Genomic DNA, 16,570 nt, shown 5'->3' with positions numbered 1-16,570 from the left:
GCCATGTGTCGACCTAAACCATCAAAGCGTCGACGCATAATGTTTTTATACTTGAGTCACCAAACCTTGATGCGTCGACCTGAAGGGTCGGCGTGCGCATTCCTGTGAGTTCCTCAAAATAGCAATGCGTCGACCTAAGAAGGTAATGCGTCGACGCATTCAGCCTTCACCTGAATTTCTTCACAAAGGGCTTGCAATAGGTCGACCTATGATATGTGTGAGTCGACCTATTAATGTTTTGTGGCCAAAAGTGCTTGTCTTGGCTGCATGTGCTCGATTTCTGTGATTCCACTTAAGTTGTGTTTGATTCACAATATTTTGACAGCATGAAAACAACACCTTGCCCTCACATACTCCCCCTTTTTGATGATGGAAAAATTTGTGAATCTTTGTCGAGGTGTTGCTTGTCCGACATGCATACTCCCCCTTTCTGTATGCTCCCCCTTTCTTGGTGCGTTTGTTTTCCATTGCTTGTTGATTCACTCAGTTTTCTCCCCCTTTGACAACATCAAAATGAGACAGGTAATATTATACATATATGGCGGAATAACATAACTCAATCTTGATCATTACTAAGCCCTTTTGCAATCATAATCATAAAGCAATCATTCACATAAAACAATGCTTAATGATAAAATAAACGGCAACATAACATAAATAGCTAAACGCATCATGAGCACATAGCTCAATTCAAATCCTTACACAAACACGAAGTACGGTAGAATTTAGTTCAGCATAAGATAAAATGAAGTCACAAAATACAAAAAAATGTTCATGACAATATGTAAAATTGTGAATGCAAAAAAATTAAAAGAGAACACTAGGCATTTGCATCATCATCTCCTTCTTGAGCCGGTGGTGGTGGTTGAGCCGAATGAACTGGTGGAAATGGGTAGTGTTGCATGAAGGCACTTGTGAAGGAGGAGATTTGGTTTCTATGTGCATCCAACATACCATAGAGCGTCTTGTATCGTTGCTCTTGAAGTGTTGAGTAGGCTGTAAATTGAGCACCTTGCTTAGTGACACGAGTGGTCAGAGTAGTTAGGCGCTCATTCATCAAAGTTTGATTTTCAATTTGTTGAAGACGCATAGCCTCCATCAACTGTGTAATGTTGGAGCCGGCAGTTTCAGCACCCACATCTTCATCTTCATTTTCACCTTCAATATCTTCCTCTTCATCGATGTTCATTTCATCCTCATCTTCTCTATTGAGGTCCGGATTGTTTCCTCGTAGGACAGCTCCATAGGCACCCGTGGCGCGATTGTAGAAGAAGCCCGTCATATTCAGTGTCTTCTTTGTGAATTCTTGGTCAATTGAGATGCTCTTCTTGGGAAGCCGTTGAGATGGAATATTGACTTTATTAAGTACCCATTGGATGAGAGATGCATATCCAATAGCGGTGCCTCTACCTGATTCCTTTAATTCAAACATACGCTTCACAATAAAATGGGGCCAATTTACCGGAATTCTGCTCTTGATCAACCAAACCAAGTACACTTCTTGTTGGTCAACACGAGAATCTCTACCTTGTTTAGGTCGGATGATTCGTGCCACAATCCATTGTAGAATTCTATCAACAATGTTTAAGAGACCTGTAGTAGCGGATCGAGGGAACAAGTTGCTTTGAACTATATGATCAGCATGAGGTCGCCTCAACATGTTGTTTAGAGCAACATTATAGTCAAATTGGGTCAACACGTTGGTATCAGTTACCGTGACGGCATTCTCACGGAGTGGAAATAGACCTAATTGCCTCCAAGTGTTGTCGGTGATGGCGTATGTGGTTGTACCCATCTGAAAGTTGAAGGAACTGCCTTGGAAGTGTCGTTGCATACCATTGTAGAAAACCCTTACCAAATCCTCATTGTACTCATGGTTTAGTTCAAGAAAAGTACCCAAATTTTGAAATTCAAGTAGTTTCATTACCTGTTGAAGATGAAGTCTTCGTAGAGTTCCTGTGAACAGCATGAATTGTTTGATGACTTTTCTGTTTCTGAAATGGGAAGAGTAGGATTCCACAAGAGCATCAGGAATAAGAGACAAAGCATCCTCTATTTTTGGTTGTTGTTGAGAGGAAGAGTCTTCTCTGCTTGCTCTCTTTCTTAGTGATTTGTGGGAAGCCATGGATGAGTGAGAGGGAGAAGATGAGTGGTGCTTAGGGGTTGTGTGAGGGGGGTCGGCGCAAGGAGAAGAAAGAAGAAATGAATTTTCTTTGTGTTCCCCGTTTTAAATGTAACCTAATTTTGAAATTCTCCGAACGATGCGTCGACCTATGCAGTGAGTGCGTCGACGTATTAGCCTTAAATTTTTAAAAATTATTTTTGAATAAGTCAAAATTTGGCTGTATGCAATGAATGTATGCATGTTATGACCAAATCTTGCAAAGAATAAGCATATTGATGAACAAATATCAACTTTACCATAGTGATATATTAGCATGAAGTGAATCTAAGGTTGAAACGATATTACCTTTACACAGGAGAGAGAAGAAACAAGCCCTCACAAATCTTTCAATGAACACTTAAAAATTAGTGAGAGCATAGATAATAATAATAAATAAAGAATATGCAACTACTCATAGTTGCAACCTATCCGATATATCAAGGACGCCAAGTTCCCTAGGGATGTGAAAGAAGGGCTCGGTAGCTAGTGGTTTGGTAAAGATGTCGGCAAGTTGATTTTTGCTATCAACATGCTCAAACACTACATCACCCTTCTCAACATGATCCCTAAGGAAATGATGTCGAATTTCTATGTGTTTAGTGCGAGAGTGTAAGACCGGATTTTTGGTTAGATTTATAGCACTTGTGTTATCACAAAAGATAGGAATATGATCAAGCTTGACATTGAAGTCAAGTAATTATTGTTTGAGCCAAAGTATTTGAGCACAACAATTACCAGCCGCCACATATTCCGCCTCGGCGGTTGACAAAGCAACGGACACTTGTTTCTTGCTATGCCAACTAACCAAGGAATTTGAAAAGAAGTGACATGTTCCACTAGTGCTTTTCCTATCCAATTTGCACCCGGCAAAGTCGGAATCGGAAAATCCAACCAAAGAGCAATCACTACCTTTGGAGAACCATAAGCCATGCTTAGTTGTACCTACAAGATACCTAAGTATGCGCTTAACGGCTTTTAAGTGAGACTCCTTGGGACATGATTGATATCTTGCACACATGCACACACTAAACATAATATCGGGACGGGAAGCGGTAAGGTAAAGTAGGGAACCAATCATACCTCTATACCTTTTTACATCAACCGGCTTACCATGTTCATCCCGATCAAGATTTACCGCGGTAGGCATAAGAGTGTCAATGGCCTTGGACTTTGCCATATCAAACCGTTTGATGAGTTCTTGACAATACTTGGTTTGACTCACAAACGTTCCTTCTTTTAGTTGCTTTATTTGAAGTCCAAGGAAGTAGTTTAGTTCACCCATCATGCTCATTTCAAATTCTCTCTGCATAAGCTTAGAAAACTCCTTTACAAGAGTCATGTTAGTAGAACCAAAGAAAATATCATCCACATACACTTGAACTAATATTGAATGCTTTTCATGTCTCTTAATGAATAGGGTGGTATCAACTTTCCCTCTTGAGAAACCTTGATTAATTAGAAAATTGCTAAGCCGCTCGTACCAAGCTCTAGGAGCTTGTTTTAAACCATACAAGGCACGCTTAAGTTTGTAAACATAATCAGGATAATCAATGTTTTCAAATCCGGGAGGTTGAGATACATAAACCTCTTCATTAATAAACCCATTTAGAAATGCACTCTTAACATCCATTTGATAAAGCTTAAAGTTTTGTGAACATGCAAATGCAATTAACAAGCGTATTGCCTCAAGTCGGGCGACCGGAGCATAGGTCTCCTCATAGTCGATCCCTTCCTCTTGGCTATACCCTTGAGCAACAAGACAGGCCTTGTTGCGAGTGATGATACCGTTTTCGTCTAGTTTGTTCCTAAACACCCATTTAGTGCCAATTACTCGATGGTCTCGCGGAGGAGGGACAAGGTCCCAAACCTCATTTCTCTTAAATTGGTTTAGCTCTTCTTGCATAGCTAAATACCAATGCTCATCGACTAATGCATCTTTTGAGTTTTTTGTCTCAATTGGAGAGAGGAAAGAATAATAAAAACAAAAGTTACTTATCCTTGACCGTGTTGTCACCCCTTTTGATATGTCTCCTAGAATGTTCTCCATAGGATGGTCCTTAGAAGATTTCCATGCAAGAGGAAGATCACTCTTCTCGCTTGGTTGATCTTCTACTTTTTCTTTAGGTGTTTGATCCACTTCCTCTTCATTATTCTCGGGTAAGAGGGATTCTTTATCTTTCTCAAGCTCGGCATCCGGATCATTAAGTAAACTCTCAGTTGAGACACCTGCACCATTAAGAACACTACCTTTTCCGACAACTTTTGGACAAGACTCATCAAAAGAGACATGTACGGACTCTTCAACAATATGTAACCTTTTGTTGTATACTCTATAAGCTTTACTAGATTGAGCGTATCCTAGAAAGATACCCTCATCCGCTTTTGCATCAAACTTGCCAAGATTTTCCTTTCCATTGTTTAGAACAAAGCACTTACATCCAAATACATGAAGGTGAGAAATGTTCGGTTTTCTCCCTTTCAAGAGTTCATACGGTGTTTTGTTTAGAATAGGTCGTATCAGGATCCTATTCAGAACATAACAAGCCGTATTAATGGCATCGGCCCAAAAATATTTTGGAAGCTCATGTTCATTAATCATAGTTCTCCCAAGTTCTTCCAACACACGATTTTTACGTTCCACAACTCCATTTTGTTGGGGAGTTCATGGTGCGGAGAAATTATGATTAATGCCATGATTGCCACAAAACTCTTCAAAGAGATGGTTTTCAAACTCACCTCCATGATCACTTCGGATGGATACTATGTTAGTGTTTAATTTATTTTGAATTAACTTGGAAAATTTCTCAAATGCGGAGAAGGTGTCACTTTTATTTGCTAAGAAAATCGTCCAACAATATCTAGAGAAGTCATCAACTATGACATACCCATAATAGTTTCCACCTAGACTTTTTATTCTAGATGGTCCAAAGAGATCCATATGGAGAAGTTCAAGAGGTCTTGTAGTTGAAACAATGTTTTTAGATTTAAAAGAGATCCCCGTTTGCTTCCCCATTTGGCATGCATCACATAAGTGATCTTTGGAAAACTTTATTTTAGGTAGGCCGGACACTAAGTCTTTTGAGACGATTTTATTAAGCAAATCAAAGTTGACGTGAGCTAAACGTCTATGCCAAAGCCACGAGTCTTCACTCATAGTTGCTAGACATTTTGCTTCAATTAAGGATACGTCATTTAGATCAAGCATGTATACATTATTTACCCTCAGGCCTTTGAACAGATCATCTTTCTTATCATCATTTCGAATTATGCAATTTCTTTAGAAAATGATACTGAGTATCCTTTGTCGCATAATTGATTGATGCTAATAAGATTGTGTTTAAGGCCCTCAACTAGAAGGACGTTAGAGATAGTAGTAAAAGAGGGATTACCTACACTACCTTTACCGAGTATTCCTCCTTTGTTGTTATCACCATAGGTCACAAATCCTTTCTTCTTAGCCACAAAGTCATAGAATAAAGATAAGTCACCCGTCATATGTCTTGAGCATCCGCTATCTAGAACCCATCTTCTCTCGGATGGCTCAAGACATTCCACCTACAAATTTAAACAAGGAAAATAGGTACCCAATTTTCATTGGGTCCTTGTGTGTGAGTGAAACAAAGGTTGCTCTTAGGAGTCCATTTGAAAATGCCTTTGGGAACCAAGAATCTCCTAAAGCGACATTTTCGTGCTATTTGGGAACATGTGGATAGTACTTCCCATATTAATTGGTTTTCTTCATCCATCTTTTCTAAGCTTGAAACTGGGAAATTATTAAATTTTTGGAGACATCATTGGTTCAGATCCTCCTTTTTTTATGTCTTATTCCCTTCTTTATATCGGTTTTGTGATTTAACTCATCTTAAAGTTAGAGAGGCGGGGGTTTGGGTCAACAATTCCTGGGTATGGAACATTGGTTTCAATAGGGTGGTCTTGAGTTGTGACGATGCTTTGTTATTGGAATATTTATTTTTTCTTTTGCACGGGGTGAAGCCTAAGCCTCATGAAGAAGATCGTTTTGTTTGGTGGAGGCATAAAGATGGGTTTTCGGTTAAAATTTGCTACAAGAGTATTAGTGAAGCTTTTTTTTCGGTTCCTATTTTGGAACATCTAAAGCAAAAGGTTTAGCTTTTTTATGGAAATCTAATGCTCCTAGCAAAATCCTTATTTTTGGTTGGAGGTTATTTATTAACAAGTTGCCAACAAGGATGGAATTGGCCAAGCAAGGAATTATTGTAGGTGCTAATAATGTGGTTTGTCCGTTGTGTTTTTTTGGAAGAGGAGGATGTGGAGAAATTGTTTTGCTCTTTCTCTTTCTCTAATCTCTTATGAAACAATTTAGGCTTGTGTACCAGATAAATTGGGTTGAGAATCTTTGGGGGTTTCATTGGAAAAATTTTGAGGGTTTATCCTCCAAGATCATGTTATTGATTTGGGGCTTTTGACAAGATTTTTTAAATTCAAATTCGATCGAGTGACAACTTTGAATAACGGGAGGTTCTTGCAAAGGAGTAGCATGAGACGGTGAATCGATTAGAAATCTTGGGTGAAAACCATTCACATTTTGAATATGACAGAGTGAAAGCCTTGAAGAATGCTGTTTTCTTGCAAAGGGTTAGCGCGGTGAATGTTATTGGTATTGTTGGGTGTCTTGATCAGACTCAGATCAAGGAGAAAGAAGTGATAGGATCAACATCAAACATAGGGTTTATAGGGTTGGATTTCTACATTTCTCTTGTCAAATAGATTTTGCATAGCAAGATTGATTATCTCAATTCCTTTGGAATTAAGGGCAGATGTAGCCATAGCGAGGATGATTGGTGAACTACCCAAACAAACCGTGTCCCCTCTCTCTCTCTATATATATATAGATATATCTTTACTTATCTATTTTATGTTTACTCGCAAATTGTTAAATTCATTGATTGTGTATTGATACGTATAAAAATCCTTTGTGTCAAAGTTGAAATAGATTTGTTTATTAAATTATAATTCTTAGAATTGAAATTGAGTTTTCATACCAACAAAGTCAAAAGGAAAATCTGAAATATCAGAGTGTACACCAAGTGTTTGATAATTTGGATATTTGTGATTTGTGTATTAATTGATTTGATTGGAAATAGGTTATCATTGTGATCATAGTAAAATGGTTTATTGATAAAATATTGTATTGTGTTTTTATCATTGTCTTCGCATTCCATTTGGTTTCTTATGCATATCCGAGATTTCAATAATCAGTTCAGATTAGACGACTTTGTTTGATGTATGATCTCACTTTCACTTACCGTAGTTTTTGCACGTTTCTAAAGCAGTTTTTAAAAGTGAATTTTTAACTTGGGATATATTCACCCACCTCTAGATAAGTTCTCGTCCTCTAACAGAGAATCTTTGGTGGTTTCATTGGAAAAAACCAGTTAGGGTTTCTCCTCCAAGATCAAGGTGTTGATTTGGGGGTTTTCCACAAGACTTCGCAATTCAGATTCAGCCGAGTGAAAGCTTCGAAGAAGGTGGTTCTATTGAAGGAGTAGCGATAATCAGATGATTGTTTGGGAGTCTTGGGTCACGATAATCCGCAATTGGATTCAACCGAGAGAAAGCTTCGAAAAAAAGTGGTTATGCCGAAGAAGTAGCGGTAACCGGAGGATCAATTGGTATTATTGGGTTACTTGATCATGCTCAAGATCAAGGGAAGAGAAAGAGTTAGTATCAACAACAAACATAGGGGTTGTAGGGTCGGATTGCTACATTTCTCTTGTAAAACATTTTTGCAAAGTAAGATTGATTATCTCAATTCCTTTGGAATTGGGGATAGACGTAGCCATAGCGAGGACGAATTGGTGAACTTCCTAAACAAATCCTTGTGTCCTCTCTCTCTATATCCCTATCATTTACTTTCAATTGCATTTGTTAAACTTGTTGATCGTGGAATCGAAATGATTGAATATATTTGTTATCATTTCAAAACTGTTTTGGTGAAAGAAATTATAGTACACACGATTCTAATTGTGTTTCAAATCAACAATACCTTAAGAAAAATCTGATCAACATTGATTGCATCTCAAGTGTTTGACAATTTGATTCTTATTATTTTTTCCTTATATTTCATTGGAAACACATTGATGGTGTAATCAAATTCAAACTTATTGTGTTGATTGTTAAAATATACTGATTCAATTGCTTTTATTTATCATTGCAACTCTTAGTGGTTTTAACACATATCCGAGTTTTCCGATAACGGTTCAGATTAGACGAATTGATCCGGGCGCTTTCTGCTATCCATAACAAACAATTTTAAAACAGAATTCTTACCAAGTATTTTTAATTGGGGATCTATACACCTCCTATAGATAATTTGTCATCGAGAAACCATTAGAACACTATTTATTTATTTTTCTATAAGGAACATGGAGCTTCTTCCACACTTTAAAAGAAATTTCAATTCCATTGCATAAATTTTGTAGAAATTGATTATAATATGGATGAATCTTTACAAATTACATACACCAAAATAAGATCTCTATCCATCACTTGTTAAAAAACTAATTGAAAGTAAAATTGTAAAGGAGGTACTTTTCTTTCCTCTCATCCTCTTGGTTTGCCTCTTATAAATTGAACAAAACAAACATGAATTAAAATATACCAACACAGAAATCATTGATTTCCATTCAAACTACATTAGTAAAAGTCAAAGATATATAGTTAGCACGTTTTGATTGAATGCAAGCATTTAAAAAGATTTGCATTGCAAGTGTTAATACAATATAACTATCATCACTGTCCCACTTCTGTTTATAGTCAAGAACAGAAAAGAAAAATTACACCCTATACTAATATTAAACATACATTATATCTTAATGTTTTTAATAAGGTGTAACATGGACATTTTGTATTTCAAAGTCATATTTGCATCTGCTGCAGCACAATCATTTAGCTCTATTCAATGGACATCATTGGTATTCTTAACTCCATAGTTTTCATTGCTTTATGCATATTTATACCTTCTCCAAAATTTTCCATAGCAGTAGATACTATAAAACTCTCCCAGTCCATCACTGATGGCATGACCTTGGTTTCACAAGGTGACAAATTTGTACTTGGTTTCTTCAGTCCTTTGGGTTCCAACAAAACATACTTAGGAATCTGGTACAAGAATATCCCCAAGAAAACAATTGTTTGGGTTGCAAATGGTGTCGAACCCATCAACGGTTCCTCCTCCGGAACCTCCGGGATTCTAACACTAAACAACACTGGCAACCTCGTCCTCAAACAAAATGACAAAGTAGTATGGTATACAACGTCTCAACAAGGTTCCCTGAATCCAGTTGCGCAACTTCTGGATTCAGGGAATCTTGTGGTAAGAAACGAGAAGGACACAACGAGAGAAGCCTATTTGTGGCAGAGTTTTGATTACCCTTGTGATACAATACTTCCGGGGATGAAGTTGGGTTGGAATCTTAGAACTCGTACAGAGAAGAGAATGACGTCTTGGAAAAGTCCTGATGATCCGTCGCCAGGAGACTTATATTGGGGTTCATTACTTTATAATTACCCTGAACAATATCTTATGAAAGGAACAAAGAAGTTTGTAAGAATTGTACCGTGGAATGGATTGCACTTCAGTGGTGTACCAGATCAAAAGCCTAACAACATTTATGCTTACAAATTTGTGTCTAATAAGGATGAGATGTATTATAGTTATACCATGGAGAATGATTCTGTAATTACAAGAATGATGATAAATCAAACACATTGCTTTATGCATATTTATACCTTCTCCAAAATTTTCCATAGCAGTAGATACTATAAAACTCTCCCAGTCCATCACTGATGAGGGATCCAATGTTATGTTGACTATTCTTCCTTATCTTTGGAGATCAAAAATGTGGTGTTTGCTTTGAACAAGGATGGAGCGCCTGGCCTGACGGTTAAGGAGCATTTTTCTTTCAAACTTTTTTGGTATATTATTCATAAAGATGTGGAGTTAGAAACTTTGGAATTTTTCAAAACAAGTTGGTTGTTGCCTAACTTCAATGCCAATATCCTATCCCTTTTGCCTACAGTTAATGGGGCTAATTCCTTGAGGCAATTCGTGCCAATAACTATGGCAAACTTCAAGTTCAAGGTGATTACAAAAATATTGGCATACATGTTAGCTTCTATGATGCCTGACTTAATCTCTTTTAAGAAGATGGGCTTTATATGTAGCACCCCAATTTACCCCGTCGAATATTAATAAAATCAGAGTATAAAAATCATCATTAAAAACAATCCATCAAAATCAGGATGTCACATTTTCTTCGTAATAAAAACAATTGCTCATAATGATAACAGATACATAACACATATAAACGTATGAACCATTCAAAACAATATAGTCTTCAAAAACATCCTTTATAACGCATCGAAAATCAATTATAATTCAAATAGAAGTCAAGAGTAACATGGTTCGACAATAGTCAACATCAATAATTATAAAACTTCAACAATTACTTGAAATTTGACAATAAAGAAAATAGCGTTCATCCCCCCTCTAGTGTTACTTTTCAGAGCGACGACACCGACTTGAACTACTTGAAGGTAATTATCCTTCAATCCTGATTACCTGCATGTTACCAACATAGGGGTAACATTCAAACATAAGGGGTGAGATATCATAACTATATAAAGAAGCGTATGATAACAAGTATATGAGAATAGAGTTATACATGATTCACCACTTCACAACATATTAACATCATTCATTACCAAGTAGTATACATTTATTCCACAACATCCAATTCATCATCCAGTGTTTTAAAAACCGGACCGGACATCAAACCGGTGAGGGTACTGGGTCACTGGTTTATTGGTCGAACCACTGGGTCACTGGTCGAACCGCATGACTAAACCGGGTTAAACCGGATAACTCGGTTGAATAAACCGGCCATTATAACAAAATTATATAGGCATAAAATCTGTCAAACCGGATAATTCAGTCCCTACAAAATATAACTAGTACTTAAATTTTTTGAAAACATCGTATTATAAAAAAATTCACAAGTTCATAATTTAAATTTAAATTATACACATAGGTATCACACACAATCAAATACTACATAATTATAAAATATAAACAAAAGTTTAATCGCAACATAATTTAATTGAATAATTTATATCAAAATAATTTCATTGTCTACTAAATTTAATTTCAATAAAAAAAATTTATTTCAACGTTGTGATCCTCTTCTTCGATATCAAAACCATTGGTAAATCAACCGCATCTACAACCATTTTTTTATTTTTTATTTTATTTATTTTATTTTTTATTTTATTTTTTAATTAAAATAGTCAAAATGACATTATTTTAATTTTTTAAAATTAAAAAAAAAATTGAAAAATTAAAAAATGCATTTAAACCACCGGTTCACAAAAACCGCCGGTTTTTCTGGTTTTAGCGGTTTACACCGGTTTTGACCGGTTCACACCGGTTCGATGACATTCCCGATCCAGCTATTGAACCAGACCGGTTACCTGGCCGGTTCCCGGTTCAACCGGTCCGACCGGCCGGTTCGGTCCGGTTTTTAAAACACTGTCATCATCACATCGTCGATTATAAGTATTCATCACCAAACAATTCATCATTATTCATATTATGTAAAATGCAACTAGACCAATGACTATGCGAATGCATGTGGTACTAATAGGGCATACACCCTCATTGCAAAATTGCCAATAAATAGTGGCATCAAAAAGGCATACACCTTCATCATAATTAGTCAATCCAAGCCATCGTAGTTTGCCAATCTAGGTCATCGCTAATGCAATGTATGCGATTCAACAAATGCGACATCATGAAATGCAACTACAAGGCATAAGCCTTCAAAAAATGGCAATATAGGCCATCGTTTCATCGTCATAACAACATCAATTCATCATGTTATTAATTCCTCATCATAAACTTCATATTACACACATCATCATTATAACATCATATCATCATAAGGAAAACATAGTTCAAGTCACTCCATGACATGGTTACGTCAATTCGTAACAAATGGCATACTTCCTATGTTAACACTACATAGTTCATCAGTTAATCCTAACATAAGTACTAGAAAATTACATCCTATTATTCAATTTATTCCATCATTGTTTAGTTCATTGTGTTAGCTTTTCAATGCTTCGAACGGCGCATCAAACGGAGTCCAGCAACTCAAGTTATGGCCTTTACAAAATTCCGATTATGACTTGGTTCACCGGGAAAATGGGATGGCTCGCCTGGTGAAGCAAGGCAGTAGCTAACCCTCTCGAACCCCTCGCCCGGCGAATCCTATCTCGGCCGAAGAGCTTGACAGTACATCAAACCTAAAAACTGCAATTTTCGCTGTTTGAGGCCTTCCATACCTCCGAATTCGATTCGGTAAAAAGTCCTGGTTTCAGAATTCGAAATCCTACGATTATATAACGTTTATAAAATATTATAACACCTACATTCATCAAGATTGTCATCATAACAATACCAAACCAACAACAACATTCATATGCGAAATCGATACGAAGCACAAAGAAGATGAAATCAAAGAAAACCCTAAAACATCAACATAAAAATCCAAACCCATTCCTATATACTAATCATATACCCTATTTTATATGGTTATAACCTCACCCTTACCTTTGGATTGAAGGTGCTCTACTCTTTCAACGGAGTCTTGCCCTTGCCTCTTGAGTTCTTCTCCTCTTTCACGTTCTCTCCAATTCTCCTACTTTTCTATATTTTTTTAATTCTCTCTTTTCCCCTTATTTTATTAATCCTTCACTAACTATTATACTACTAATGGGCTTAACATCACACCTCCACTTATTATAATGATGACACCATAATAGGCCCAATTACTAATTAACCCATTATCCTATTTTTATTATTATTCAACTATATAATAAAATACCGTAATTATCAATAATTCACAAATAAACCCCTATTTCACCAAATAATTCACAATCATCAAATTAAATGATTAAATAAACTAAACGACAACTATACATGGAAGGCAAATCAAGGACTGTATTTGTCTGGCTTTAGAGATGGAAAATTCTCTGCACAGAAAATATTTTGGTGGGAGTATTGCTTTGAAAATTGATGTGGCAAAGGCGTTTCATACTTTGGAATGGCCTTTTCTTCTCAAGGTGTTTATATCTTATGGTTTTTGTTAAACATTTTGTCATTAGATTGAGGTTATTCTTGAGTCTGCAACACTGTCTATCTCTGTTAACGGTTCGTTGCACGACTATTTCAAGTGCTCGCGAGGGGTTTGATAGGGTGATCCTCTATCACCCTTGTTGTTCTGTCTCGCAGAAGACGTGTTTAGCAGACATCTCTCTAAGCTGGTGGAACTGAAGAAATTATAATTAATTCAGGCTTCTAAAAGAGTAATAATTTTGTCGCAATGTTTATATGCAGATGATATAATGATCTACAACACGGGCAGGAAAAGTAATATTCAATGGCTCATGAATCTTTTTTCCCATCATGCTAATTGTTCAAGGCAATGTGTTAGTCCTGATAAATCAACAATTTTTTGCAGCTCAATGACTCAGTCCAGGAAAATCAGCCTTGCTCAGTATATTGGATTCTCATTAGGTTCTATGCCTTTTATATATTTAGGTATCCCGATTTTTAAAGGCAAGCCTAGGAGATTGCATTTTCAATATTTGGTTGATAAGATCAAGAACAAATTGGCTTCTTGGAAAGCCATTTTATTCTTGAATGCAGGAAGAGCACAACTCATTAGATCTATTATCCAGAGTATGATGGTATATTCCATCGCCATTTATTGTTGGCCTTCTTTGTTAATCAAGGAATTGGAAAGCTGTTTTAGGAATTTTCTATGGTCTGGAGACATCAACAAGAGGAAATTAGCTACGGTGGTGTGGTACAAGATCGATACTTGAGGGCGGTTTAAACATCAGGTCACTAACAACTTTAAATGAAGCATCAAATATGAAAATATGTTAGGAGATGATGACTTCAAATGAATCTTGGGCCACAATTCTCAGAGCTCGGGATTTTCAAGGAAACAAATGTATTAATCATCACATTTTTTCCACTTTATGGAGCGGAATCAAAACTGAATTTCAGGTTATCAAAGAGAATTCCACTATTCTGATTGGTAACGGTCGCAAAATTATCTTCTAATTCGATCTTTGGTACAAAAATTCTACTATGGATGACACTTTCCATATACCTGCAGCTTGGCATGACTACTTAAAAGACACAACTGAGAACATAAAGAACTGTTTGGTGTGGAAGTTGTCCATTACAGGAGATTTGTCCTTAAAACAAGCCTACTATTTCAAATACAAGAATAACATTTAGCTTTATTGACCCAAGTTTGTGTGGAGCAAGGATATTCCTCTTGCTAGATCTTTTATATCCTGGAGATTAATGCACAATAAGCTCCCCACGGACAAAAAATCTTAAGCTGCGAGGTTGCGCCATGCCGTTGATATGCAGCCTCAAGGAAGAGACTACTTTTCATATATTTTTTTTAATGTTTCTTCGCAGTCAATATTTGGACGTGGTTGTCTGAAGTTCTTAATCGCAGAATTTGTATCTCTCATCCAACCGATATTTGGAAGTTTTGCGATCAGAACTGGAGTCTAAAATGCAGGATAGTGGTTGAGGCACTCATTATCAATATTATTCATACCATTTGGAATTGTAGAAACCTACTTAGATTTTAGAATACCTCAACATCTTGGAGATACACGATTACACATATTAAAACTCATGTGCAACTCGCCGGCACTTGGACTAATCATACATTCCAGAACTCTTCGGATAATTTCAGGATTTTGAAATTGTTTGATATCCCGGTTCACCCTCCTCGCCCTCTTGTGACCAAAGAAATTTTTTAGGTTCCTCCGCTTGAAAACTGGGTGAAGGTTAATACTGATGGAGCGGCCAATAACGTTACTTCAGCTTGCGGTGGTATCTTTCGTAGCAGTACAGGTGATTTCATCGCCGACTTCTCTGAAACAAATTCTTCTCTTGTGGTAAAGGTTTTCAAAAACCAAATATCTATTCCTTAGCATCTTAGAATTATTTTTTTTAAGTGAGGGTTTGATCTGGTCTCCATCCTTTTTTGTAATTCTTTTTCTTTAAAGAAATTTAACTTTATATATAAATAGACATATCATATAGTTCAAACATATTTTACAATTAGATTAGTTGACATATATCACCATAGTTTTATTCAAATATTTAATTTTTCTTAACATAAATTAAATATACGAGGGGCACATGCAATTATTTACAATTAATATTTTTTAGTGAGAAGACAAATGAGATCCACCTATATTTTCTCTTAAGTTAGATATATCATATAGTTCAGATATATTTTACAATTAGATTAGTTGAATATATTACCATAAATAAATATATGAGGGGCACATGCAATTATTTCACATATATTCAATATTTCTCAGCATTAATAAATATATGAGGGGCACATGCAATTATTTAGTATTAAAATATTTTAAGTGAGATGACAAATGAGATCCACCTATATATTGATGTGTATATTATTGACAAATGAGTTGGATAAACCGACTCAATTATTTTAAGCGGGTAGATAAGAATTTAAGTTCAAATAATATAATTATTAGCCAAGAAAATCTCTAAAAATCTGGGCCAGTCCTACCGAGATCTTTCCTCGCAAATATTTTGGGTGGTAAAATGTTTCCGGCCCATTGGACATGTCGGTTTTTACCGCATAACTGACCAAAATTTTAAGCCATTATTTTTTAATGTGATTGCTTTGTCCCGTTCAATTTTTTACGCCGACTTTTGCGGACATGAACATTAACATAAATTTTTTGTAGATTTAAAAAAAAAACATAAATTTTTAATATTTTTAGACTTAAAAAGTGCAGTGCCCGCAGGTTTAACCCGTTTCGCCGTCTTTTTTTTATAAAATGGACTAAGATTTTAAACCCGCACTATTAATTATGTCCGTCTCATTCCATTTTTTATGGAACATATCTAAACAAGACGGACATACCAGTTTGCCATCCTATAAATATTACGACTTGGTCTTTCATATATTTTAATTATGCTTAAACCTTACGCCAGTGGCTCATTCAACTACTTGGTTGATAAAGACAGATATACATATACAATAAAATAAATGAAAATATTTAATTTGAATGACTCTGAATATTCAACAAATATGTTCTAACAATGCAACTTCCTTTCCATAAAAGTCTTCTACATATATTTAAATTCACAACTAGAATGTGATTCTGTACAGGAGCTTCATGCTCTACTGCACAAGTTCTCAATTTTTGTAAATGCATCTGGAATTGTATCCGATGATTTTGATTATGTTCATTAAAAATTTCTAAAATTCAAAATTTCAATATACTATT

General features: G+C 35.9%; 1 protein-coding gene across 1 annotated transcript; it reads left to right on the top strand.

Annotated features, from left to right (window-relative positions):
• The first annotated feature begins 8,973 nt into the window (after positions 1-8,973).
• Positions 8,974-10,670, top strand: LOC131649455 (G-type lectin S-receptor-like serine/threonine-protein kinase At4g27290). The gene has a single exon (XM_058919216.1). The coding sequence runs from the start codon at positions 9,105-9,107 to the stop codon at positions 9,990-9,992; it is 888 nt and encodes a 295-aa protein (XP_058775199.1). The 5' UTR covers positions 8,974-9,104; the 3' UTR covers positions 9,993-10,670.
• The last annotated feature ends 5,900 nt before the right edge of the window (positions 10,671-16,570 follow it).

This window comes from Vicia villosa, linkage group LG2 (genome assembly GCF_029867415.1).
Source record: "Vicia villosa cultivar HV-30 ecotype Madison, WI linkage group LG2, Vvil1.0, whole genome shotgun sequence".
Classification (NCBI taxonomy): domain Eukaryota; kingdom Viridiplantae; phylum Streptophyta; class Magnoliopsida; order Fabales; family Fabaceae; genus Vicia; species Vicia villosa.
The sequence above is the reverse complement of the archived record's forward strand: the minus strand, read 5'-3'. Positions and strand labels throughout refer to the sequence as shown.

Bases quoted from the DNA above. Each gene is read 5' to 3' on its own strand.
- LOC131649455 (XM_058919216.1), top strand. From the start codon at position 9,105: ATGGACATCATTGGTATTCTTAACTCCATAGTTTTCATTGCTTTATGC.